Source organism: Ostrea edulis, chromosome 4, assembly GCF_947568905.1.
Source record: "Ostrea edulis chromosome 4, xbOstEdul1.1, whole genome shotgun sequence".
NCBI lineage: Eukaryota > Metazoa > Mollusca > Bivalvia > Ostreida > Ostreidae > Ostrea > Ostrea edulis.
In genome coordinates, this window is record NC_079167.1 from 24,829,996 (window position 1) to 24,855,951 (window position 25,956).

The window sequence follows — 25,956 nt, forward strand, 5'->3', positions numbered from 1 at the left end:
TGCTGTGCTTACAAATATGTACACCTTTTTAGACATATGCACTAGCCTCATCAGCAATGAACACCGAGACTTGCGTCCAAGGTAGAAAATGAAGGGACATAAGTAAACAGCAGTATCACACAAATGTTGCATTAAAGCGAGTTCATTAAGAATAAGCTGAATATGCCACTTATTAGCTATATTATATATATCCTCACCAATGCACACACAGCATGAATTCACTTCTAGTGATAAAAATATCTTACTGGACAATAGAACAATGTATAAAATGTTCCTTTAGCATGTCTTAAATTTGCAGGTTATGTTATATGTAAAACATATATCATACCTATATGAAAAACCAGGTCGTGCTACCCAAAGGAACTCAAATGTTTTACCCATATGTAATGTGTCAAGTTTCAGCAAAATTATACTGAAAATTACCACAGAGGGAATAATATCCTTAACCATTGACCTGCCTCTTAAATGTGTAATAGTTCATGACAAGTAGTCTGGTATCCTAGAACATTAAAGCCTTAATGTTTCTAAACACTACGAAATATCCATCATGTAATGTATTCACCAGCATTAATGCACACTTTGTATGTTAGCTGTCTGCTACAGAATTTGTACAGGATTTTAAGGCAAGCATGCAGTATATATTTAGGGAAACATTATATTGAATGTTTACCAGCTAAAATGCAATGCTAGTAGAAGGATAGCAACAGAGCAAGGGAGATGAGAATAATTATAGATGTATACATTATACTCGAAGTTTCAAATGACCTTCAAGTACACATGTACTGACTATTCACAAAGCAGTATACCTCAGTGATACACATGACATGTAAACATACTTAATGTTTAATAGGTGATGTAAGTACACATACTAAATGTCTAACACTTAAATGCACTGCTCGGTTGAGGATAGCACCAGGGTAACATATATCAACAGTATAATGCATTTACTAGTAAACATGACACTGAATGTTTACAAACTTAGTATGATTGCCAGGGGTAATGCAGCATCAGACGATAGACTCATAATCATATATGAATCCTTCAATGTGAGTTTTAAGACAGCATTATACCGAATGCCTCCAGTGAGATTTAGGTGAACAAACTGAACATATACTGAATGTTTCAATAATGTATGAGATTCAAGTGAACATTATACTGAATACTTCAATATAGGATTTAAGTGAGCATTATACTGAATGCTTCAAATTAGATTCCCCTGAACATTATACTGAATGTTTCAATAATCTATGAGATTCAAGTGAACATTATACTGAATACCTCAATATATGATTTAAGTGAGCATTTATACTGAATGCTTCAAAATGAGATCCCGATGAACATTATACTGAATGTTTCAATAATCTATGAGATTCAAGTGAACATTATACTGAATACTTCAATATAGGATTTAAGTGAGCATTATACTGAATGCTTCAAAGTGAGATCCCGATGAACATTATACTGAATGTTTCAATAATATAAAATTCTGAGATTCAAGTGAACATTATACTGAATGCTTCACCATGAGATTTAAGTGAACATTATACTGAATGTTTCAATACTCTATGAGATTTAAGTGAACATTATACTGAATGTTTCAATACTCTATGAGATTTAAGTGAACATTATACTGAATGTTTCAATACTCTATGAGATTCCAGTGAACATTATACTGAATGGTTAAGTATGAGATTTAAGTCAAACATTACATGAATGTATCAGATATATATCATCAGCTGATATATTTAAATAGGTCCTTAGAAGTAATGTCAACAATTGCTGCCGACTCTGACCTATTGAAATTTGAGTTAATGCTGCAAATTTTAATATGATGATACTGGCCTTAGTTTTTTTAGCTGTTATTATAACAGCATTCCAGATGCTTCTCAAGAACTTCCTCATAGGTTGGCAATTGGAGGGCGTTGATAATAAGTGAACTCCGTCAGGTCCGAGGAAAGACAGATCCTGCCAAAATCCTCGATGGGGCCAAAATATCAACCCCTGTAAATTATCTGTCATTACACGTAGATGGTTATTAATGCCGATGACTTGGGAATTGAAACGCTGACCCGCAACGTATGGTAAACGACGCAGCAGTTGACCAATTAACACATGTTTAACCCCAACTCCTTCGTGTAAAAATTTTGCAACAGCGACAATGTCCGTGGCAATCTTAAGAGGGTTTGAATTCACTTTAATGTCATTTCCCCCGATTTGAATAAAGCAAATATCTGGGATGGCGGAGGGGAAACTAAGTATTGTAGCATCCTGGGATAGATGTGATAAACGTAGACCTCCTTTACCCCTCATTGTTACGGAATATGCACCCGCATCCAAATTCAGATTAGAAATGTTATTTCTGATTGTGAATTCATCCAATCGCCTGATGAAGGAATGTCCCAAAATCACAACATCCATGATGTGACCATTAGCCATTGTTTACAAAAACGCACGCCACTCCAACGCCAACACTGTAGGAAAGTTCACCGAAAATACCAGCTCAAACCGAGCGAATAGATACGTAACTGAAGTTAACGAATCCGCACAGTCATTCAACTTACTTGTTGTTATAGAAATTAAATTTGGATCCTTCGATTTGAACAAAATGAAAAAACTTTGATCCGCTTTACAATTTGTATTCACTGAATCCCATGTATATGAAAAGGCTAACGTGTGCAAAACACAAGCTATCGCGTGCCTATCCAAGCCATTGATTGGCTAACAAACTTGAGGCCCCCAACGGGGTAAAGTTATACGAGGTCCCCAATAGGACAAATGACACATATATACGCTTTAAACATAAATGCTATTATGTTCCATAATATTGATTTGCTTTCTTTGTCCTGGATGAATTTTTCAACTTCGTAATTTTCATAACATACAGATCTTGAATTGATTGGTTCTGCAATTATTTCTTCCAATTGATCACTTGCCTTTTCACCAGGTTTTTCTACATGAATAATATTAGCCTCTTCTATTTCTTGAAAATTTACAAAAAATTCTTCTATCACCAGACTCCATGATTTTCCAGCGATATGCAGATGACATCAAAATAGATACGCACATAATTTATGAAAATAAACAATTCATTGATTTTTTATGAGTATTTTGATTTTTGCTTTAAAAGAAATACTAAATAAATACAGGATAACAATTTACATGTTTTATTTCATGCAACGATATGTATCAACACAGGAAGTAGGTCATCCAAGCGGGGACAGTGTCAAAAGTAGTTCAGACCGGAAGTGTTTTATCAAACGGGCGTGTGATAAAGCTAATGCTTTATCTCACTTGCAATATACACCACACGTATGGGATAAATGTAATTATTGCATACATTTTGATATTTTTAATTTTTCTCTTGAATGTTGAAAAGGAATTGATGTAAAGTTTTTATTTTTATTATTAGGTATCCGTAGATTCAATTCCAACAACGTCAAGTTATAGAAAGAATAACATTTTGATGATATTAAGAATAAGAAAAAAAACCTCTACTTGGACAAATATGACCACTTGCACACTCTTGCATCACATGTTGTCAAATAAACAATATCTTTATTTCTAAACAGTATATGCGTAGTTACAACTCCCCGCAATGCTCACATCTCCATACGTGTGAAACTTCTCGAGAGGGGAGTGAAACAGTATACAAGTAAATGCAAACATTACATAACCTGTAATTGATTTCACAGTGTGTCAGTATTTACAAGATTGATTGATTGTACATGTATCTTGTTTAAGGTCTCTCTCGATCGAGAGAGAGAGAGAGAGAGAGAGAGAGAGAGAGAGAGAGAGAGAGAGAGAGAGAGAGAGAGAGAGTTTCACTCATATGGAGACGTCACGAAGACCGGTGAAGGGCTTCAAATTTAGGCCTTTTCTCGGCGCTTACGGCCAGTGAGCAGTGAGGGTTTTCTTTAACGTGCCACAATCACTGTGACATCCGTTTTTAAGGTCATCTCCGAGGACTCGTGACATTCATGCAGGTTTGATGCCGAGCGTTAGGCGATGGAACTATTACTACCTATTTTAACGCGTTAGGTTTGTCGTGGCCGAGATTCGAACGCCGACCTTCCGCATGCAGGGCGAACGCTATTCCATTTAATGTATCAAATGGGTCAACCAGATGATATCATTGATCTTAATTCTTAATACATAAAAATATAAATATAAACAATAAAAAGTCTTCTTTTGTTGTTTTATCGGGTGATGAAGGTATCAATCATTGCAGAAAAATTGTATAACCCGCTTACGCAGAATAGAATATTTTATTTTTCCAATCAAGGGCCCTTAAGGGGCAGCATGAAAATACATACAAATAATGTACATATACAAGTAAAGAAAGAAGTGATTACATAATACATAGTTATATACAAATACAGTGTCATATATTGTTCAAAATAAATTTTCCAGTTATATTTAGAATGGATGGCTCTTCAGAGCATAGTATGTAAATGAATTTTTGTTCATCATTGAGTTTGGTATAAATTTTAACTGCTTTTTCTATATCACCACAAAAAGATTTTCTTTCATCAGCAAACTTTTCACATTTAATCAAAAAATGGATCTCATCACCTAATAAACCGGAGTTGCATTTGTTACATATTCGTTCATTCCTAGTAATACCAGAATATCTACCAACTTCAATCATTAATTTATGAGCTGATATCCGTAACTTACAAATAGATCGTCTAATATCAAAATTTTTTATTTTATTAAGATAGTTCTCAAAACCAAAGTGCTCCTTAAGCTTAAAATAAGTGCACAGTTTCCCATCAATTAATTTATTTCGATTATTGTACCAGGTTTCAGTGTATTTATCACAGAGTAATTTCTTTACAATTTTCTTAAATCTATACTGACTAAAATCTCTTAACGGATATCCAATTTTAATATATTCTAAAGCTTTTTCTACTAGTGAGTACCATGACAGTTTGCTGTTTAAATGTAAAGATTTACTACATAGATAAGCATCCTTAAGTAGTTTAAATTCATTTTGGTTTTCAAGCCTGTACCAATAACAAATGATTGATTTCAAAATATCATGATGTAGAGGAAATATCCCCAATTCTGATAGTACAGCAAAATTTGTACTTTTCTTATGTACACCCAGAATACATTTAGAATATTTATGATGAAGCTTCTCACAGTGAAGTGATTTAAAAAGTTTGTCTGGATCAAATGGTGATGATTTTAATTTATTCCATGAACCTATGTATCCACCCCATATTTCAGAATTATATAATAAAATTGGTTTTAATGTGTGGTCAAAGAGATGAGTACTTGTTTTAATTCCTGGTGCTAAACATAAAAAGTCTTTTTGCAATTTATAAAATCCTTTGAGGGCTGTGTTATATAGCTCAGATTGAGCGGTACTAAAACTGCCAGATGCAGAAAAAAAGGTACCCAAGTATTTATAATAAGGTGTACATTCAATATGTTTGTTCTGAAATTTAAATTTACACTGCAGTATTCTCCCAGCCTTGTTAAAGACAATAACTTTTGTTTTCTTAACATTGACATTCAAACACCAATCATTACAGTATGTTTCTAAAATATCTATTCTCTGTTGTAAACCCTCTGCTGATTTTGACATTATTACTATATCGTCTGCATACATTAAACAATTTAAATTTTCTTTTTGAAGTGATACAGTATCTATACATTTTTCGAGATATAATGGAAAGTCATTAATGAAGATTTTGAACAGAGAGGGACTTAAATTGTCCCCCTGTCTTACACCAAGGTTAATCAAGAATGGATCAGTAAGACTATCTCCGATTCTAACACATGCTTTAGAATTCCTGTACATATCTTTGATAATGTTGTAAAAATAACTGCCAATATTCATATTCAGCAGTTTTAGTTTCAAACCAGTGTGTATTACACAATCAAAAGCCTTACGAAAGTCAATGAAACATGTATAAAGCCTACCTTCTTTGGTATTGCAATATTTATCTATCAAGGTTTTTAAGATAAAGACATGATCGGCAGTTTGTGCATGTTTTGTAAATCCTATTTGGGAATTATGAATTAGATTATTCTTCCACAAGTACAAATCTAATCTGTTATTAAGTATAGAGTTAAATAATTTACCAATGCAGCTTGTTATAGTTATGCCTCTGTAGTTTGCTAGGTCGTTGGGGTCCTCGGATTTATAAATTGGAGAGATATAGCCATCGGCCCATATCTTTGGGTAAACCCCATTTTTAAAACAGGTATTGAATAGTAATTTTGACTACATTTTAGCATTTCATTTGAAATTAGATCAAGCCCAACTACTTTACCTAACTTGAGCTTTGCAAGTGCATTTATTATTTCTTTATCTTTAATTTCAAAATCAAGTTCATTAAATATGGCTTTCTTTTCTTTTCCTTGTAGAATATGTTCTAGCTCATTAAGTCTATTCTGAAATGTGTTATCAGTATTAGAGTGCAAATTTCTAAAATGGTTGACCCAAGTCTCAGAATCAATTTGTGAGCATGAAGAGTTCCCAGTTTTTGTTGATCCCTTGATATCATTTACCAGTTTCCAGTAATGTTTAGGGTTGTTAGATTTCATCATATCAAGTTTATATAGCATCGAGTTCATAAATAGTTTATATTTAGTTTTCCTGGATTTGTTATACAATCTGTAATTTCTATAGTATCTGCCTTTTATGAATGGATCTCTAGGGAATTTAGCATATAGTTTTCCAAGTGAGATTAAGTTTGTTCTCATTCTGTGTAAATCTTTATCAAACCACTTATTTCTTTTTTTGCAAGATTTCTTTTTGTTGCATCGATTAGGTTTATACAATGACATATTTGCCACATTGACAAAAATATTGGTTAGATCCTGAGCTTTGGTATTTATATCTTTTACCTCTGAACAAAAACTTATTTTCAAAAAGTCATTAATTTGTTTTTGGATAGCTGGTGAATCAAGTGCCTGTTGGAATTTAACAGCAGAGTTTTCTGTCCATTTGTATTTAAATGGAGCTTTATGCAATTTTTCACTTGTTGAAAAGTTTTCTTGGAATCTAGCTAAAATTTCAAATGATATTTTGCAATGGCAGTCAGAAAAAGTGGCTAAAAAATCAGATACTTTGAAATATAATATCTGATCTAATATATCTTCACTTGCAATCAAATAATCTACAGTACTTTGACCATGAACATTATAACATGTAAACTGGCCAAATAAGTCACCCATTGTTCTACCATTTACAATTCGCATTTGATTACTTATACATAAATCAACAAGTTCTTTTCCTCTATCATCAAAACTTTTATCAAGGCTACTGCGACTTTTAATCTGGACATCAGGCTTGTAGGAATCAAAGCATTTTATTGTTTAAATGTTGTCTTATTCGTGTTGACGCTCTTTACCAAATCATAACGAGGACAATTGAGTTTCATTAGAACCATGAATAACTGGTCTGTTCTAGCATGGGGGAACCTTCTGATTGATAGAATCAATGAAGATTGTCGGCCTTGAAGGAGGTGTACATGTATATATATAGTCAAGCATTGGGGTACATGTGTTACATGAAAGCTGAAGATAACGAACAGTGATCAATTTCATAACTCCTATAAGCAATACAAAATAGAGTTGGGCAAACACGGACCCCTGGATATACGAGAGGTGGGATTATGTGCCTAGGAAGAGTAAACATCGTAAGGATTAATTATGAGGGAAAATTATGCATATCATATCCCCCTTTTCTATTTTGTCGAACATGAAAACATGATAATTTGTATAGTAGTTCTAAAGGTTATTTGATTCATTCATTCTGTATGCAGCTGGGGAAAACGTTTTAAGGCAGCAATTGACGCGCAACATCATAGTTTCAACCCCCTATACCAATAACTCACAAGAGAATTTGAAATTAATGTTTTACTATAGCAACTCTCAGAACCATCTCAATGTATCTAAAATTTAAAAAAAAAAAAAAAAAAAAAAAACCTTTATAGTTTTAGCGAAGAGGAAAGAAGGAACCTTGATCACTTTACACTTTAATACATTTTCTGTGTAGTTGTATCAGCCAGTTTGTAAACTGAAGGAGACGATAGCTTTCTTCTCCATTTGTCCGTCCATCGGTCCGTCTGTCTGTCAGTCTGTTCCATTGCTTCTTTAGACGAATTTTTCGTTATATTTCCTCATATTCATTTGAAACTTGCAGTGCAGTTTCAAAATGGTCAACTACAGACCAATTTCAAATTTCGTAACTTCTGATGGACAGGTGTGGACGAAATTAATTTCTATATTATATATCCATCAATGTTCGTTTTAAATACTGATGATTTACATGCATGAATATTATATCGGTATGTTGTTTTGTGTTCCATTTGCATGATTATTTCTCCCACATAATTTTGTTTCATGACCCAAATTTAATGCGTTTTGAACTGCATCGAAACTAAGCACACGGTAGATGTTTATGAATTGAATTTAATAATCATATACTTTTGAATAAAATTATTTTACCCCTGATAAAAACTACAGCCATGGACTGTTACAGTATTCGTTTGGCTGGACAGAGAGCTACAATATTGATCCTATATGTAGTTTGCTCGTTTGCAGTTGGGATATCTTCAATAGATCTCTATCGTCTACCTCTCAAATAGTAAGTAGAGACTGGAGACATACATGTACTAGCGATATCTTCGACCAGTTCTGAAGATGGAAAACGGATAGCAGAGTGTCAGCGGTATGATCAACGAAAAAGCAAATCAATATTGGTAAATAGATGGTTAATTGGTACCAATCTTTGAGATCACAGGTTAAACATCATTTTAAAAATGTACATTCCCTCGAATATTAGCAAAACATTAGTTACATCTGTCAATTAATAGCGACATCGGTAGGAGACATGTATTGTTTATGCTGTACTCTCAGAAATGATAATGCTTGTTGTAAAGGCAATGCACTCATTTAGAGGAGTTTTCAAAACATTTTGCAAGATAATTTCACATGTGTGTGAATTTAAATAGATATGTATGTACATATATCAGCATTTCGCGAAGTTCTTGAAATTTTCTTGCAAATTTATCTCATCACTTTATTCGAGGCCTCCGTGGCCGAGTGGTTAGAGCACCGCGCTCAAAAATCACACGGCCTCTCACCTCTGGTTGGCGCGGGTTCGATTTCCGCTTGCCCAGTAAGTAAGAAAGTTTCCCAGTTTGCTTTCGGAAGGTGGGTGGTCTCTTCCCAGGTACATTGTATCTGGGTTCTCTTCCACCAATAAAACCTGGACGCCACCAGATAACCGAAAAATTGTGGAGTGTGGTAGAAAAGAGCAAAACAATTAATCATTACTTTAACCGGAATTCGCATCACTTTCTCAATTCCTCATGGAGCTGTTTTATCACTTCTTTAGATAAATTAGATGGAAAAGAAAAAGAGTTAGTATCAAATTTATATCCTATTAGTAATGCGACATCAGAAAATCCTCGATTAATAATCCCAGTGATGAGCTACATATCCCATTAAATATGTGTGCTGAATATCCTTAGAGAATTGTGTATAGGTTTGTGGGATTCATGTTTACTAGTACTGACAAATAAATTCATGTTACAGGGGTATCACAATCTCGTTTAAAGTCAGCATTTTACATATCTTATGGTCGTTATAACGATCTAATTTACCAACACAACCTGTCATTTGGTAGAATGTTGTTGGGCATCTTTAATACCGATTGAGACCGTTCTTTGTATAATGTTCTTCGTACAATGAATTTGATTACATGTTATTCCGTTTACCTGATCAAAATATAGGACCTACAGGTGGTGTGACCACTCGACAAGGGATGTTTACTTCTAGGCACCCGATCTTATTTTTATTTCCCTTACTCTTATTTTTGTATTCTTTGTTGGGGTTATGATAATGATCAAATTTTCAATTGTCGACCTAGGTTTAAACATTGATCATGCACAGAACATGCTTTCACGTAACAAATCAATTGATAAACATAAACCCTATCCGAAGGTGGTAAATGGGTATGCAAAGTGACTAGTTGAGAAGCTTAATTCATCCTGTTTGCGATAAAGTTGAGTTCTTACTTTGTCAGTAACGGTTGTGTTCTATAAAATATCTAAAATGGAAGACTCTGATGTCTTATTTCGAGTTCACTGTTATGTATCGAATCGACAATCCCGTGGGGATCCAGGTTAGAATAGGTCTTCGATACCCATTGCTTGTCGTAAAAGGCGACTAAATGGGGCGGTCCTTCGGATGAGACCGCTAAAAACCGAGGTCACGTGTCACAGCAGGTGTGACACGATCAAGATCCCTCCCTCCTCAATGACAATAAACGCCGAACATGAGCCTAAATTTTGCAGCCCTTCACTGGCAATGGTGACGTCTCCATAGAAATAAAATGTTCTCGAGTGGAACGTTAAACAACATACAATCAATCGGTCAAATTGGCATAAGTGAAATATGAAACAAGGCCAGAAAAAAGTACTTACACCTGTCAGTATAACAGGTTTTCAGCAGATGTCGTAGTCTTGCATGCGTAAATTAACATTTGATATTGCGCATTAAACATCTTCCTTTTTGGGATTTTCTGCAGTTGAACCTATAACATTTCGTATCCAAATAGATATAATTATAGTTATAAACTATATAATATATATATATATATATATATATATATATATATATATATATATATATATAATATAATATAATATAATATATACTATAATTATAGATATAATTATTTGGTTATTTTTCTTTCCGCTGTCATTTTCATGGGGAAGGCAACCGAAAAAAAAATTATTTCATAAATGATAGGATAAATTATATGATAAAAATTTGTCATACAATTCTGTTGATATACGGCCGAGATAAGCTTCAGCACTAATTTGAAAACGTTAAAAAATGAACTTCCCGCCATCTATAGAGGCTGCCATGATATGAAACTCTTTTTTATTCAATACCACAAATATCAATAATTCTGACGTCACACTGCCTGTTCCGGTTTTGATGACATTCTAATATCATCAAAGATGTGCACGTGGTACATTTTATGAAGAAATAGGTTGATGCCTTCCTGTCAAGCTGTTAATTGTACTAATGCGAAGGAGATGTAAACTCTTTTTTTCGACATTTCTGACCCAACCAAGTCATCTGAAAAGAAAAGAGTATGTAAACGGTGGATCCATTTTTTCCTTAATGACAAGTTGAGGTTCAAGACATTTGTATAAAGAAACGTGTACCGCTGCCTGGTCTGCGACTCGATTGAACGCCCTCTTTTCACAATTTGATCTTGGAAATTAAAGAAGGGACTCAAATCTATACGGCTCCAAACTTAACTGTTCGTGACTTCTCATGTTTACAGTGCTGCTGATAAAATAAAACGACGGTGTGACATCATGAATTCAACTTCAATGGCCGCTTTCTTATCGGCGGGTAATTTAAATTATATCATAAATTAATATTGTTTTAATCGTTATTTTCAAAGCAAGGATTTTTGTTGCTAAAGAATGTCATTTACAATATCAGTAAGTAATTCTTTATTCATAAAAGCAACAATGTGTTTAGGGTTGCCTTTCCCTTTAAAGGTCACAGGAGACCTTTTGTACGAAAATGTGTTCTTCTGTAATTACTTAATATATGTTTGGATACACATACACAAACTCTATTTTTAGGATCATATAAAAATATAAGCCCTTTACCGATAATTTCCGCATATGCGCACTCGACACGTCGAGTGGCAACGGCATCTGTTTACATTTACGTTAGTTACATTAAGATGGCGACGCGCGGAAATTTGAAGAAGTTAAGAGTTGGAGCACTCAAAGAGTTGGCAAAAGATTTATCAATAAATACAGAGAAGAAAGAAAAAGATGGAACTTGTACGTGAAATTCTCAATGCACTAGTGCCTGTCTCTGCCCTCATTCCAGTCGTTTTTCGTTCACAAAACGAAACTATATTTCCTGAAGCAAAGGAAAATATTCCTCCTTTTAATTCGGTCGCTTACCAAAAATCACTACCCAAGGGTCTCAAAATATCGTTTTTTACTATTTACGAGTTCATGATTTCAAGGAGAACAGAATCCGGCAACAATATAAACAATTTTAAAGAGATGGGCAGAGCTGTAAAACACTACGATGCTGGTGATGTGAGAGAAGTGTCCAGTGCACAGGTATACCATATTTGCAATCACTTTATATATTTTGAAAATGCAAAACAGCATACTCACTTAAGTTTAAGACTAATGATCGTGAAAGGGTTTATATTGTCTTTATTCTACGCTTGAAATAAGTTAAATTTCCCTGATTTGACAACACATGACAAGGCATTATGATGAGAAATACCCCGGTGAAGTTTGTCGTATGGTTGGAATCAGCGTCTAGAAAGCGCTTACTACGCACATGGCAAAGACGACGTGAAGATGTCAGCTCTACAACTTTGAAATCGGAAAAATCAAGGTCAGTTCTTGTAATTGAAATACTGATGTATGAATACCTGAAACCAAAGTTGTCAACAATGAAAGTAGACAACATTTACTGTGTTTTATACATTGACTCAATACTTTAGAGGTAGTATATACATAGTTTGATGTTCTTTGTTTACATACTGCACACGTCACACGTAGCATTAAGTGCACACATGCAAGATATATGCTAGAGAACTGATGCTCAAATGGTACAAGTGTTTTTTATTCATATAAACATGATTTACAGGCGGGTATCTAGGCAGTAAATTCCACAGGCACCTGAAGAATGGACACTACTTACCCCCCTCCCCTCTTTCTTTTGATTTTTTTTGGCGATAATTTCTCTGAAATAAGTAGATTTCCTGTCTATCTCATCCTTCTTTCAATTTATGCAATCGTTTCACGCTTGTTGTAAGCTTCTACCGGTATGATTTAATTTATTTATCGATTCACTAAGCATGTTGGCATACAATCATGTTACACAATATGATATATGTATAGTGATCATAAACTAAATACTAACAGTTCATATGCATATATGTTAAAACGTGTATATATATATTGCATGTACATATGACGTCAAACTGTATATATATGCACTAGCCATGTTTCGAGTTCCTCCGGAACACCCGGGAATTTTCGTATTTAGCCACGCCGGTTAATTTTTTTTACACTGGTAACAAAATTTGTCTTTGACAAAATATAGATTTTGCGGCACAAACTGTCGCAAATCAGATAAAGGATAGCAAGGGATATATATTTACTTGGGAAGATGTCAAAGTTTACCATTTCCCAAACCCGGGAAAAGCGTTCACGCAGAGGAAAGGATGGCATCATTTGTGTAGAAAACCACGAGGAGCCGAAATTCAGTGCGATTATTACATTCCGTGAAAGCTGAATCAACAAAGAAACAACATTGTTCTAGCCAGTTTGCTTATATCAACTTTTAGGAAAACCAAGAGGTTTGTACTGACTCTTAAACATATGATATTGACTGTGCAACATCTTGTCAATCTTAAGAATTAGGTATACCTGTACCCTCATCCACATCTGAGCAGTGAATGTATTTTACAACGGTGTTCATCCGACATTAAATAGACGATAAAGCATCATATATTAGAGAATTTCAATTATGAACTCATGGTTCAGGCTCATAAAAATTAGGAGGCAATTTCACAAGGGAGTGAGAAGGGGGGGGGGGTATATAATATCTGCCAATTTATAAATAAAATACGAGAACACCAGATAATCTATCCCAACGGATCTATACTAGAATTTGCATAATCATTTATCCAAGCTCCATACCGATGGTTCATTCACTGTAAAATTTTTAATTATATCAAAGAACTTTTATTTATCTTTGCTCCAACTTTTAATACCAATCAAGTACAGGCAATTGCATCGCTTGTGTTCGAATTTACTATTAAAGATTACTCTTTAATAGTAAATTCGAACACAAGTGATGCATATTGCCTGTGCAATCAAGGTACTTTGCATGAACATCAGAAATGTACATTTCCACTCAAACCACTTGTATACAAGAATGGAACCAGCTGAAGATGACCCAGGTGATATATTATGCATTTGCTCTCCTGCCCCTTTGATTCAGTACTGTGTAAGGAAATATGCTATTGAGTATATATTTAAAAAAAGAATAACAAAGAACAACAATTTTCATTCATATTTTATTCAACATATATATATACACAGGTTGATAACATTGACTGATCTGCATATCATGACTGCTAGTTATTGGCTGGTATGCAATGAAAGGGAGCTAAAAAGGAGTAAAAAGTTAATTTCAGCCAGGTGAGAATTAATTTCTTCTTTTTTGTGTGTTATACATATCTAATTCTTTTCTTTTGCTGCTTCAAATCTTGTGTATGGGAAAATTTTCAGTCTAATATTTTGGCAATGTTACAGGTAGTGTGGTTGAAATAAACCAGTGTTAAGGAATGTCCAGTAATGGCATGACATCATGAGAGTTTGGCATACAGACATTCACATGATTAATGATGAAACTGAAGACCTCAAGTGAAAGGCAAAGAAAATTACCCAGTTCCCATATACCTGAAAAAGAGGAGGGATGTCACAATATTGATAATAGATTTTTGTCAAATTGAGAAGGAAGGATGTATTAAAAATAAATTTTAAAAAGCAGAAATCATAATTTATGTATTTGTTAAAAATACTGTTCACTGCACATACATGTTTGGTTTTTTTTAACTTATCTAGAAATATATGAATAAATTCATATTAAAACTGTGAATGTATGAGTTTTCATGACTTTTATCAATAAAGCTTACCATATTTATTGTACATATATCTAATTTCCCTTATACATTGTAGTCATATGGGAGCGTGCTTGCATTCAGAGTTCTGACATCAATCTAAAAATATGCATATTTCATCACAAGAATCATTTGAGCACTTAACATGTATCATGTATAAACCTAGTTAAACAACTTCAAAATCTACCCAATATGTGTTAAACGAACACAAAAGGTTCTTCCTAATTTCTTTTTTTTTCTAGTTGCAATTTAGTTCATAAATATTAAAGTCAATTCACCTTTTTCAAACTTTTGATGTATATGATGGATTTCCTCTGTATTGCTATATCTATCAGGCCCAGCACAATCTCTATATTTAGCTATATAGTTTTATAAAGCTATTTCAAATAGCTTCATTAAGCTAGTTTCGATTAAATTTCTAAGTGCAATGGCACATAACAATATACATGTGCTTTGAACTAACCACAACACTATTCTAGTTATGGATCATATGTCATTTTAAGAATTTGCATGAAAAGATAATTTCTTTTGTATTGATAACTGTTCACTACCTTGTGTGTGTCCAAGCTTAGATAAGCATATGATGACTTTACAATGTGGAATCTAATTGCCAATATAGCAGTCTATTGATCCTCATAGTCAACGGTGAAGATTGGTTAAATGTTGCTTAACAACTTAATAATCCTAAATATTTGACAATTTTGAATCAAAATTCTTCCTAAGGTACATAGTTTAATAAGCATTTATTGTTTACAGTGTGTTGTTTCGAGTACAAGGATGAAATATATTCACTTAGAAATAAAATTCTTTTGCTTTAGAAATATATTTGATAGAAGATTTGAAATAGTTATATCAAGCTATATAATTAGCTTTATATAGCTATTTCAAAAAGCTTTAAAAAGCTATATAGCTTGATTAAGCCTATATACATAGCTAATTATACTAGAGATTTGCTGGACCAGTGTATGAGCACATAATTGAAATGATGTTGCTGAAAGGAATAATATTACCTTAATCATGATCAGATATATATTTTGTTCAGTGATATAAATATGAGCAGTAATCACAAATACCTACTGGATTGTGAAAAGTCAATATAATGACTACAATAATCAATAGTCATATATGCTAAAAATTCTTCCAATTACATGAATATATCATTAGAAATCAAACTCCAAAGACTTAATTGTGACACAAGTATTAGTTGATAAATAATTATTTTCAAATTAGACTGCATATTGACTATACCCAAGTAGATAACTTTATCCTCACCCACATATGGCTATACCATTGCACTTAGAAACCCAGTCTAATTCAAACTAAACTAGCTTTAAATAATAAAGCTATTTCAAATACCTATAATGTTATAGCTAATATATTAAATACTTTTCACTGTGTATTGTCATTATTTATGTTTTATATCAATAATTATATATGTTAGGCCTACATGTTTATGCCCATTTTGGCCCTGATTTGGTAACGTAAATTCTATTTCACATAGGCCCTAGACTGTACTGGACCTAATGTCTGCTTTATGAAGCAGTGCACATTGTGTTTTGTTTAAGCATATATAAAATGACGTCATAATTTACATTTTACCTGTTTGACAGGTTTCACTGAGTCTAATACGTTCTTTTCCTTTCCCCTCCGGTTACTAGACAGCTGGGCCTTGTGTTAGTTACACGACAACATCGTCTTCTTCTGTTCTTGACGAAGTCTTTCGTTGTATTTCGTAGATCAATAGTAGCTTATCAAACGCTCATCAACAAATATGTACTGCATACATCCCAAACTATTACATGCGTATTTCAATTTCATGATGATCGACAAAATTAAGGCTGTACCCTACTAGGCCTAATACACGAAGTGTCGACTGTTGGTAAACAACGATAAACCGAAAGTAACCCTGTGGAACATTTTTGAAGCGGCGTGACTAAACACAGAATAAACACTGTGTTCCGGAGGAACTCGAAACACGGATATTTAGTATTGTATTATATTAGCAGCCTATAATTTATTACAAAATGTGTGCTCTTTTTTATACCGGAGTTGTAGTATAGACTTTTTCCCCGCATAGACCCCCCCACCTCCCCCGGAAAAACGGGTCCAGGATAGATTTTTCCCCATAGGGTCAAAAAGCGTCCCAGCATATAATTCCCCCCTATGCACCAAGTCAGTATAGAGTTTCCCCCTGAGCGGAAAAACCGCCCTGGTATAGAATTTTCCCGCTCCTGTTTCCGGATTTCATCGACCGGGATCTTCGACAATATTCATAAAATAAACGAATTTTTCTTTTGGAGATGTTGAAATTCGGTTTACACGATGAAAACTTTGAATTGCATATAGTAAATACAATATGCTTCTCAAAAAGACTTTAACGATGGTTAATATCATTAGGTGTTTTCGTAAAATGTCAACTAAAAGGTACACAATTAAAATATCTAAAAAGTAAAATAGATGCACTGAATAAATGAAAGTAATTTAATTTTCCCGTTTATTTAAATTCGAAATTTTGAATTAAAAAACCCATTAACTTCTTCCCAGCTTCACCATTTCAACTGTTATATACTAGTAAATAACGGCAAAGACTTGAGATGTCTGAATGGATTTTGATAAACTATTACACAATGTGAATAATTTCCTTTAAAAAACATAAGATGATGATTGTGATACACAAGACCCTGCTCAAAATTAAAGAAATAATAAGAAGAATTCCTGGGTCAAGATAAGCAAGAGAATTCTAGTAATAGAACTGGAAACGGATACATAGCTAAAATGTAAGAAGGGGGGAGCGTACTGTCATTTAGGGGGACATTTTATACTGGAACGGTTTTTCCTAGGGGGGAAATTGGGCCCAGGTTAATTCTTCCTAGGGGGAAATTCTATGCTAGGCCCATCTTTCCGAGAGGGGTGGATGTATATCCCGGGCCTGTTTTTCCCAATGATGTGACATGCAACAAGTTGGAACAAAGCGACAACATCGGGAAGAAACTATGTCAATAACTTGTTATAAGCCACTTTCAGGGAAATACCTTGAAATCGTTTCTTCAAGGAACAAAGGTCTAAAAATATTTGAAATTCAATATTTTGGTAAGTTTTAAATTCTTTATTAGCTCTCCTCAGTCAAATGCTGATTCAGTAGTGTGACTTATTCTTCGTCGTTTCTGATCGTTGTTGTCTATTGTAATGTTTGGGCATTATTAACTTTTTCAAAATTTAATTTTTTTGATAATTTACATTTGTTTAAGGTAATATTCAGACGACCCGTGATTTTCACTTTCAATTCCGAGAATCGTGTTACCCGACAGATGTTGCATATCGTGTCATACCTTAGACGTTTAATATCGGGGATGTCACGTGACATGTGTTGCTCATCGTGTCATACCTCAGACGTTTAATCCCGTGAGGATCCGGGTTAGAATAGATCCTCAGTACCCCCTTGCTTGTGGTAAGGGGCGACTAAATGGGGTGGTCTTTTTTATAAAACCGCAAACACCGATGTCCCGTGTTACAACAAGTGTGACACGATAAAGATCCCTCCCTGCTCAATGGCCATAAGCGCCGAGCATAGGCCTAAATTGTGCAGCCCTTCACCGGCAGTGGTGACTTCTCCATATCAGTGAAATATTCTCGAGAGGGACGTTAAACATTATTCAATCTATCAATCAGACGTTTAATATACTTGTAGGGGATGTCAGCCGACAAATATTCCTTATGACTAGACAGTGTATTACTACTCTGAACCACGGTTATTTGGCCAAGACACTGATCAATCTCTAGTACATGTATATTTGTTCAGGTCATAAATTTGTAATTTGCAAAGCTACACCAGATGAAATAGAAGTCGGTCATGATCCCAAAGACATTGGAAACCGATTATCAGAGGTTAAAGAACCTTAATACACTGTACTTTGAAGAGTTCTGATGTGTCTACTTTTTAAGTTACACTGTAATACATAAATGTGCTGCAATGAAAACATCATTAAGGGGTGAGACTATAAGAATTGTTTTCCCCTATCATTGTCATATAGAAACATACAGTTTGCGCTTGCTGTTTCAGTTTTTTCTAATGTGATATAGAAATAGAAAATAAAGGTTTGTCTTCTAGTCACATAATTTTCAAACATATCACATACTTTCAAATTTACTGATGAAGTACACTGTATATAAGGAAAGTCTTATTAACAAAAGACGACTGATACCTTCGGATGAAATATACGAGGTGTTTTCTTTATACGTAAGATTAAGCTTATACCCTTAAAGATGCTTTTACAGTATATATTGCCATTTGTTGCAGATGGTATGTGTCTGATGGTCCCAAGGTTTTGCATTGAAAATGAAAACCGAAAAATAGAACATCCCGACACAAAAATCAAGTAAAAGCCTTCGTTTTATACGTTTCACATATTTGAGTTCCAAAACACTAGTTTCGTACAAAATATTGATGTGACAAATTATCATTACAATTGACAGCAATGATATATCATTCTGTACGATTTATTGTCATTTATGTACTAACGCACTCATGATTGTACAAAGATCGATTTCTCTGCATATATAGTATCGGTCATGTTCAGTTCTAATTTTCCTTTCTTTGCAACAAAGGAACTTTCGGTGAAAATTGCAGCAACGCATGTGTGTCAGATTGTGGTATCGACTGTGGTATTACTGCAGTGGATTGTGTTTGTCAAAAGGGTTGCTACGGTACATTTTGCAACCAGACATGCTCTGAATCGTGCGGTGCAAGTGGAGGCAATTTTCTCACAGATATTTTGGACCTCTGTGTGAGAACAACTGCTCACTTGGTTGTCAAGAATCTTGTGACAAGGTATCTGGAAACTGTACGTGCAAACCAGGCTTCTTCGGATCAGACTGTTTTGAAAAATGTCCATTTAATTGTAATAGGAAGGTATGCAAAAAAGTGAAGGAAAATTTTTTTTTTTTTGCAAATATGGATATTACGGTGATTTATGTGAATATATATGTATTGGAAACTGCGAACAAGGATGTGTAAGATGTACAGGTATCTGCGGTACATGCGCAAGAGGTTTTTACAGTCATTTCTGTAATACTTCATGTTCTGAAAATTGCATGGGAGAAACCTGCTCTGGAGACGGTTCCTGTTATCAGTGTAAACCAGGACACAAAGGGGGCAATGCTTTGAAAACTGTCCAGAACATTGTACGCAATGCACGCTATATGATAACGAATGTGTTCAATGTGAAAATGGGTGGTTCGGCCTACAATGTGCTGAGAAGTGCCCTGCTGCATGTGGAGGAAATGGATCATGTGAAATTAAATCGGGTAAATGTCATGTTTGTGCAGTAGGATATTTTGGCAGTCAATGTGATAAGAAATGCAGTCCATATTGCGATTTAAATGCAGCATGTGACATTGACACTGGGGTGTGTGAACGTTGTATTACTGGTAGACATGGTAGTCACTGTGAAAGTCAATATAGCCAGAACTGTTTAAACTTTACATGTCTAAGTAATCAAACATGCAGTCAAGGGTGTAAGGATGGTTGGTTTGGCGATCGGTGTCATCATGAATGTTCTGCAGCTATCTCAATTTGTGCACAATGCTCCTTAATCGACAGTGATAATCCAGTATGTCATAAATGTGCAGATTCATGGTTTCTTCATGGATCGCGATGCGTGACGTGTCCAGAAAAATGTTCCTCTTGTGAATCTAAAACACATTGCACGATGTGTAGTAAAGATGTTAGCTATGGTAAAACATTTAACATTCCGTGCAGTGGTGATTGTATAAACAAGACGTGTGATATGACTGGGAATTGTCTACATGGCTGTAACAACAGTAAATACGGTATTGAATGTGATAAGGACTGTGAAGAAGGATGCAGGTTATGCCATGATGCTTTTAGTTGCTCTAAATGTGAAAACGGATGGGTTGGTCTACCTTGTCAACAGCGTCCAAAGACCTGTAAAATGTGTTGGAGCATTCAGCACATTTCATCACTCATTGGACTGGAAAAGGTTTCGTTTCATTCAAATCAAAGTAGTAAGTTCTTTATCTTTAATAAATGGTATGGGATACAGTTTTCTGAATTCATATACAGGTTTTGTACATTCCACCAAAAAAAATATGTTACACCAACCATAAAAAGAATGTATTGATAGCTGGAGAAAATCTTCTAAAACTTCAATTACTCAAAGTATAACATATTGAAAATAATACCAGCTGTATTATGAAACAGATATATGTATATTTTAAACTAACAGCTTCATTTTGAACTGGAAATGCGTGGTATATGTACTTTGTTGTTTGAATTCAGAATTTGCATGTACACTGTATATGGAATAAATTGTCGATCCGACGTTTGATTAATGCTTCAGTTTCAATGGAGCGGAAGAGAGCAATGTTTCATTTAAAATTAAACATTTGCGGTTCAACGTCTACGCATGTACCCCCTCTCCTCGTTAAAAATGCAAACCCAGGTGAATTGAAATTAAATTAAATCTATATATTAGTTCTGGGTGATTCTCTATTTCTCGTCTTACGTCCGCCTCCTTTTCTTAAGGTTGCTCATTACACTAATTTTTTATTTAATGGCTCGTTAAAACACCTCTTAAGAAGTATGATTTCACAATCGAAGGAGTGATACAAGCTCTCAATTATTTTATATATATTTTTTGGGTGATTTTCTGAAATGATAAAAAGAGTGTTTTGAATGCAAATGAGAGATTCTAGAGTCTAAATGTCGCTGTTATTTGGTGTATGATATGAATATCTAATAAAACATGACTAAAATATTCAAATATAAATATTCTATTTTTAGAAAAAAATATTTATGAAAATTGATAACGTTATTTGTTAATATCTTTAAATCTACCGATAATTTTTTTTTAAAAAACATGCCAGTTAGAAAAGAGAGATATCGAAGAAATATATTATAAATAGAAATTGAAATGAAATGACAAAATTTTAGATAAAATCACTATATTCAAACTAGAGAAAAAAGTACCGATTCCGATCGAAATTGATAGAAATTACTAAAATAATCATATTGTTGGTAATTGCAAATACTATTCATCAAACAATTAGATTTATCTTATATATCTTTTTCTAATTGAAGTGTTTTTGAAGATTTCATCTGTAGATATAAAAAAGTATTGGCAAATAACGTTTTCAATTTTCATAAATATTTTTTGGATTAAAAATATTTGAACATCTATCTGAGTCGTATAAGCATGTTTTCTTAAATATTCATACTATACTTCAAATCACAGCGAAATTTAGACTCTAGAGTATCTTGTTTGTAAACAAAGGGCCTTTTATCATTCCGGGATAAATCACAATAAAATCATATAAAATACTTGAGAATTTATACCTCTTTTTCAATGGTGAAATCATTCTTTATAAGAGATGTTTTAACGAGACACTAAATAAAAGTTTAGTGTGATGAGCTACCTTAAATCTGACTATTAGATATGTTTGAAATGGTATATCTCAGAAAAAAGTGCATAATATAGTCAATGCTATATAACAAAATTGAATGAAGATGAACCAAACTCAGGAGCAAATTGTATTGGTGGAAATCGGACTTTGTGAAGAACAATTTCATTTTCACTGAACGAGTTTCTCGAAGTCAGCGATACTTTGTCGGAGTTTTCCTCACCAGGCAGCAGATACCAAGTAAGCTGTACTAATTGTATAATATACTTACTTTTGACAGAATGTATATTAGCTTTATTTGGTAATATTCGTCGAAGATGTGATATTAATCTTGTTTTCTGATGTGTACTAATATAAAGCAGTGCTTAGAATGAAGTATATAAATGATGTGCAAATTCTGGACTGCATAAACTTGCTAAATGGATCAGAATATTCATGATTCTTGTTTATAACATAATTGTATTTGCCACATGCACTTGTTCCTGTTAGTGATAAAAGATGTATATAAACAACACAAGGTATGTATGTCACTATCAAAATAATTGTTGCTTCTACAGGAATTGATATAGAAAGAAAATTGTTGGGTTTTTTTTAATTATAAGTCGTATAAAATAGAACGTAACCCAGATTGGAGTGTTTGAGCAGATGTTAAGAAAATTAAATCATATCTGCACCACATGTGGTGAATGCTTTTGATATGCCCCATAGTTGGACACTGAAGCTATTCAGAATAACATTTACAGTAGTTACTGCCATATTTTCATACTGAGGCATAAGGAATAACAAACTAGATTTTCTAGATTCCTCATTTCTATCAGATCATTTATATTTGTTGAACGTATTTAATGTGGGTGGGGTTCTCTTAACTCGCGGATAGATAGCGGTAAGCTAGTGGTTAGTGGAGTGATATGATATCCTGGTGTTGCATCAAACATGAAATGCTTGGCGTAGTGAGTGATTGTTCAGCGCCCTGCATTAGAAGTGAAAGTTATGGCTCTGTTGAAGCTGGTAACGTTTCTACATGAGTGAAAAATTCTCGAATGAGATGTAAAACATTATACCAAAACAGATTTTACGTGTATTTCTATAAATTAATCAATGAAAAGATAAATTTCTTGACAGTATTTGGTTTGGATCGGATTTCGAAAAATCTGTTGGCCAATGTGTGTTATACATGTTGGCACGTTGTGTTGTGGGCATTTATAATTGGTATTAATACAAGAAACAGAATCATTATGTAACTATGGTGTATCCTATTCATATGTAATATATATTTTCATTATACGTTATTTTATTTACCTTTTATGGGATACTTTCTGAATAAGATGATTTTAGAAGTGAACCTTTTGTAGTTAAAAACTTTATTTTCATCTAGGAATGGAGGGGATTGTAAATACAAAGCTTGTAGAACATCTAGGAATGGAGGGGACTGTAAATACACATCTTGCACAACCAGGTAAGGAATGGAGAGAACTGTAAATACACAGCTTGTACAACCAGGAAAGACACTAGTGTTTTCTGTCTTACATATACACAAAATGATGTCAAAGGAATTTTCTTCTTTCCGAAAATGTATATTGGTCAGTATGTTTTGTTTCGAAAACCCATAAATAGAAAAAAGGATTTAATTAGATATATAAATGATATGTATTATAGAACAATCATTCTGTAAGTATTGCATAACAATACCTGTTTACTAGCGGTCCCAAGCCAAGTAGTTTGCACAATATTCTGCGTAAATCAAGTCAACAGTTTATGCATAATGAAATGAAGATACTGATTACTGATACTGTAAATAATTATAAAAGATAACAGAAAATAGAATTTGATAAGTTTCAACATATTTCCGTGACCATTCCAAGTCTTGAAATTTTAATTGTATCGCGTTTTGCATTGTTTATGTCACCTGGGTTATTCAGGTGGCCTTTTGCTATCTGTATGTGTCTGTCATCGTGCGGCGGTCATAAATATTTGAATATTTTCAGCTTCTCCTCTGGAACGCCTGAACCAATTTTAACTGTCTTTATGTAAAAGAAAAGAAAACTTGTGAATTTCATTGATCCTGTCTACCAGGTGCCTGAGGGCTGTTGCCAAAACAAGCAAATAATGTAATCTTCAAAAATCGTTTTACTCCTTGACATCAAGCAATCAAAGTACATGTATAAATATGATTATAATAAGCAAGGAGCCCATTGCTAAAACTGTGAAATTCATAAACGCCAGGTTTAGGGTCCATGGTGCTAAGCTGTTCATATATATATATATATATATATATATATATATATATATATATATATATATAATAGTAAATGCATTATGTTAGAAATCTTGATTTACTATAATAAGCATTCAGTCTTTTACAAACAGTGTGAAATTTATGACTTCTGGGTTCAATCATGACCCCAGGGTTTAGGTACCAAGTGTTGCTACATTGGTTATATACATTATCTATTCAAAGTGCAATGGAAAATCGTCTTTACTGATGGACACCAATCAGACAAACTGATTGTATGATTATAATCAACAATGTGAATTTTACTACATCAGGTTCAGCTAGGTGTAAGTTCCCTTCGGTTTCACCAGTCAGGGACTATGAATGCTAGAAATGAAAGGAATCTTAACATAAAACATTTTCTTACTCTATATTTGCATTTTTAATGCCTGGGTTCAATGGCAATTTGAATTGAGTTGCTTTCTTTATCAAGTTTAAATTGGAAATAGTAATTTTTCCTAGCTTTAAATTAATTGATATATTATAAGATTATTCTTTCTATCTCTATTTAATGGATAAACATAGAAAATACAGCGCAATGTCCATGTATTGAATTTAACAGCGAAACTATATACTTATATAAAAATTATCTACATCATATTATGTACAACAGATATTTCCTATCATTTTCATCGTGTAAATCTTTGTTGAATTTAATTTTGCATCATTTAAGATTTCAAACGGAACTTCTGGCTTTATGATGACGTATTGTTCTACTATAATAACATGAAGTCTTAAATTTAAAGAGAAAAAACACTGTTGTCAATGGTGATATTTTTGAAAGAGTATTTAATGTTATTTTTTTTCGGAAAATAAACGTTTGAAAATATACTTGATAATAACAATTGCCTAGGACACATTAGTAGTTCAATCAAATATGATTATAATCAAGTGAGCTTTTCTTATCACCTTTTAAATTTGTCTATCCTCTGTGCGACCGTCTGTCAGTAAGTTTTTCATATTTTCGTCTTCTTCTCTAACACCACTGGTTCAATTTCAATCAAGCTTACACGAAGCATCCTTGGGTGACGGGGATTCAAGCTTGCTCAAAAGAAGGGCCAGATCCCTGCATAGTTGAAATAATGAAGAAAATGCAAAACATGGTGGGGTCATTGAAAAATCCTCTTCTCAAAAACGACTCGGCTATAAAAGATCAAATTTACATGAAATATTCCTGATATAGTGTAGATTAAACTTTGTTTAAATCCTGGCCCCAATAGAGGATAAAAGGTTTAAATACGAATATATATATATAGAGAGAGAGAGAGAGAGAGAGAGAGAGAGAGAGAGAGAGAGAGAGAGAGAGAGAGAGAGAGAATCTTTAAAAAAAAAACACTTCTCAAGAAGCCCTCTGGCAGACAAGTTTAAATTTACATGAAAGCTTCCTAACAGAGTGGATTCAAATTTGTTCAGATCATGGTCTCCGGTGGTAAGGTGTTGCCAACCGGTTGCGGTAGCTTAGTGAATGAGCGTTCGCTTCTTGACCGAAGGTTCTAAGTTAAGCCCCGCTCGTGCATGGCCGCGTGAAACCTAAGCTGTAAACATAGTG

At 33.8% G+C, this 25,956-nt stretch overlaps 1 protein-coding gene across 2 annotated transcripts in view; it reads left to right on the forward strand.

The window, feature by feature from the left end:
• Positions 1 to 25,956, forward strand: part of LOC125667235 (receptor-type tyrosine-protein phosphatase alpha-like) — a 198,616-nt gene that overhangs the window by 112,822 nt on the left and 59,838 nt on the right. Inside the window, exon 1 of one of the 2 annotated variants that reach the window (XM_056162353.1) lies at positions 20,300 to 20,740. The exons of the other annotated variant lie outside the window; for it this stretch is intronic. Within the exon in view, the coding sequence (XP_056018328.1) occupies positions 20,425 to 20,740 (316 nt within the window). The 5' untranslated portion in view covers positions 20,300 to 20,424. Of the gene's footprint in view, positions 1 to 20,299; positions 20,741 to 25,956 lie in introns of those variants that run through there. 2 annotated transcript variants of the gene reach the window in all.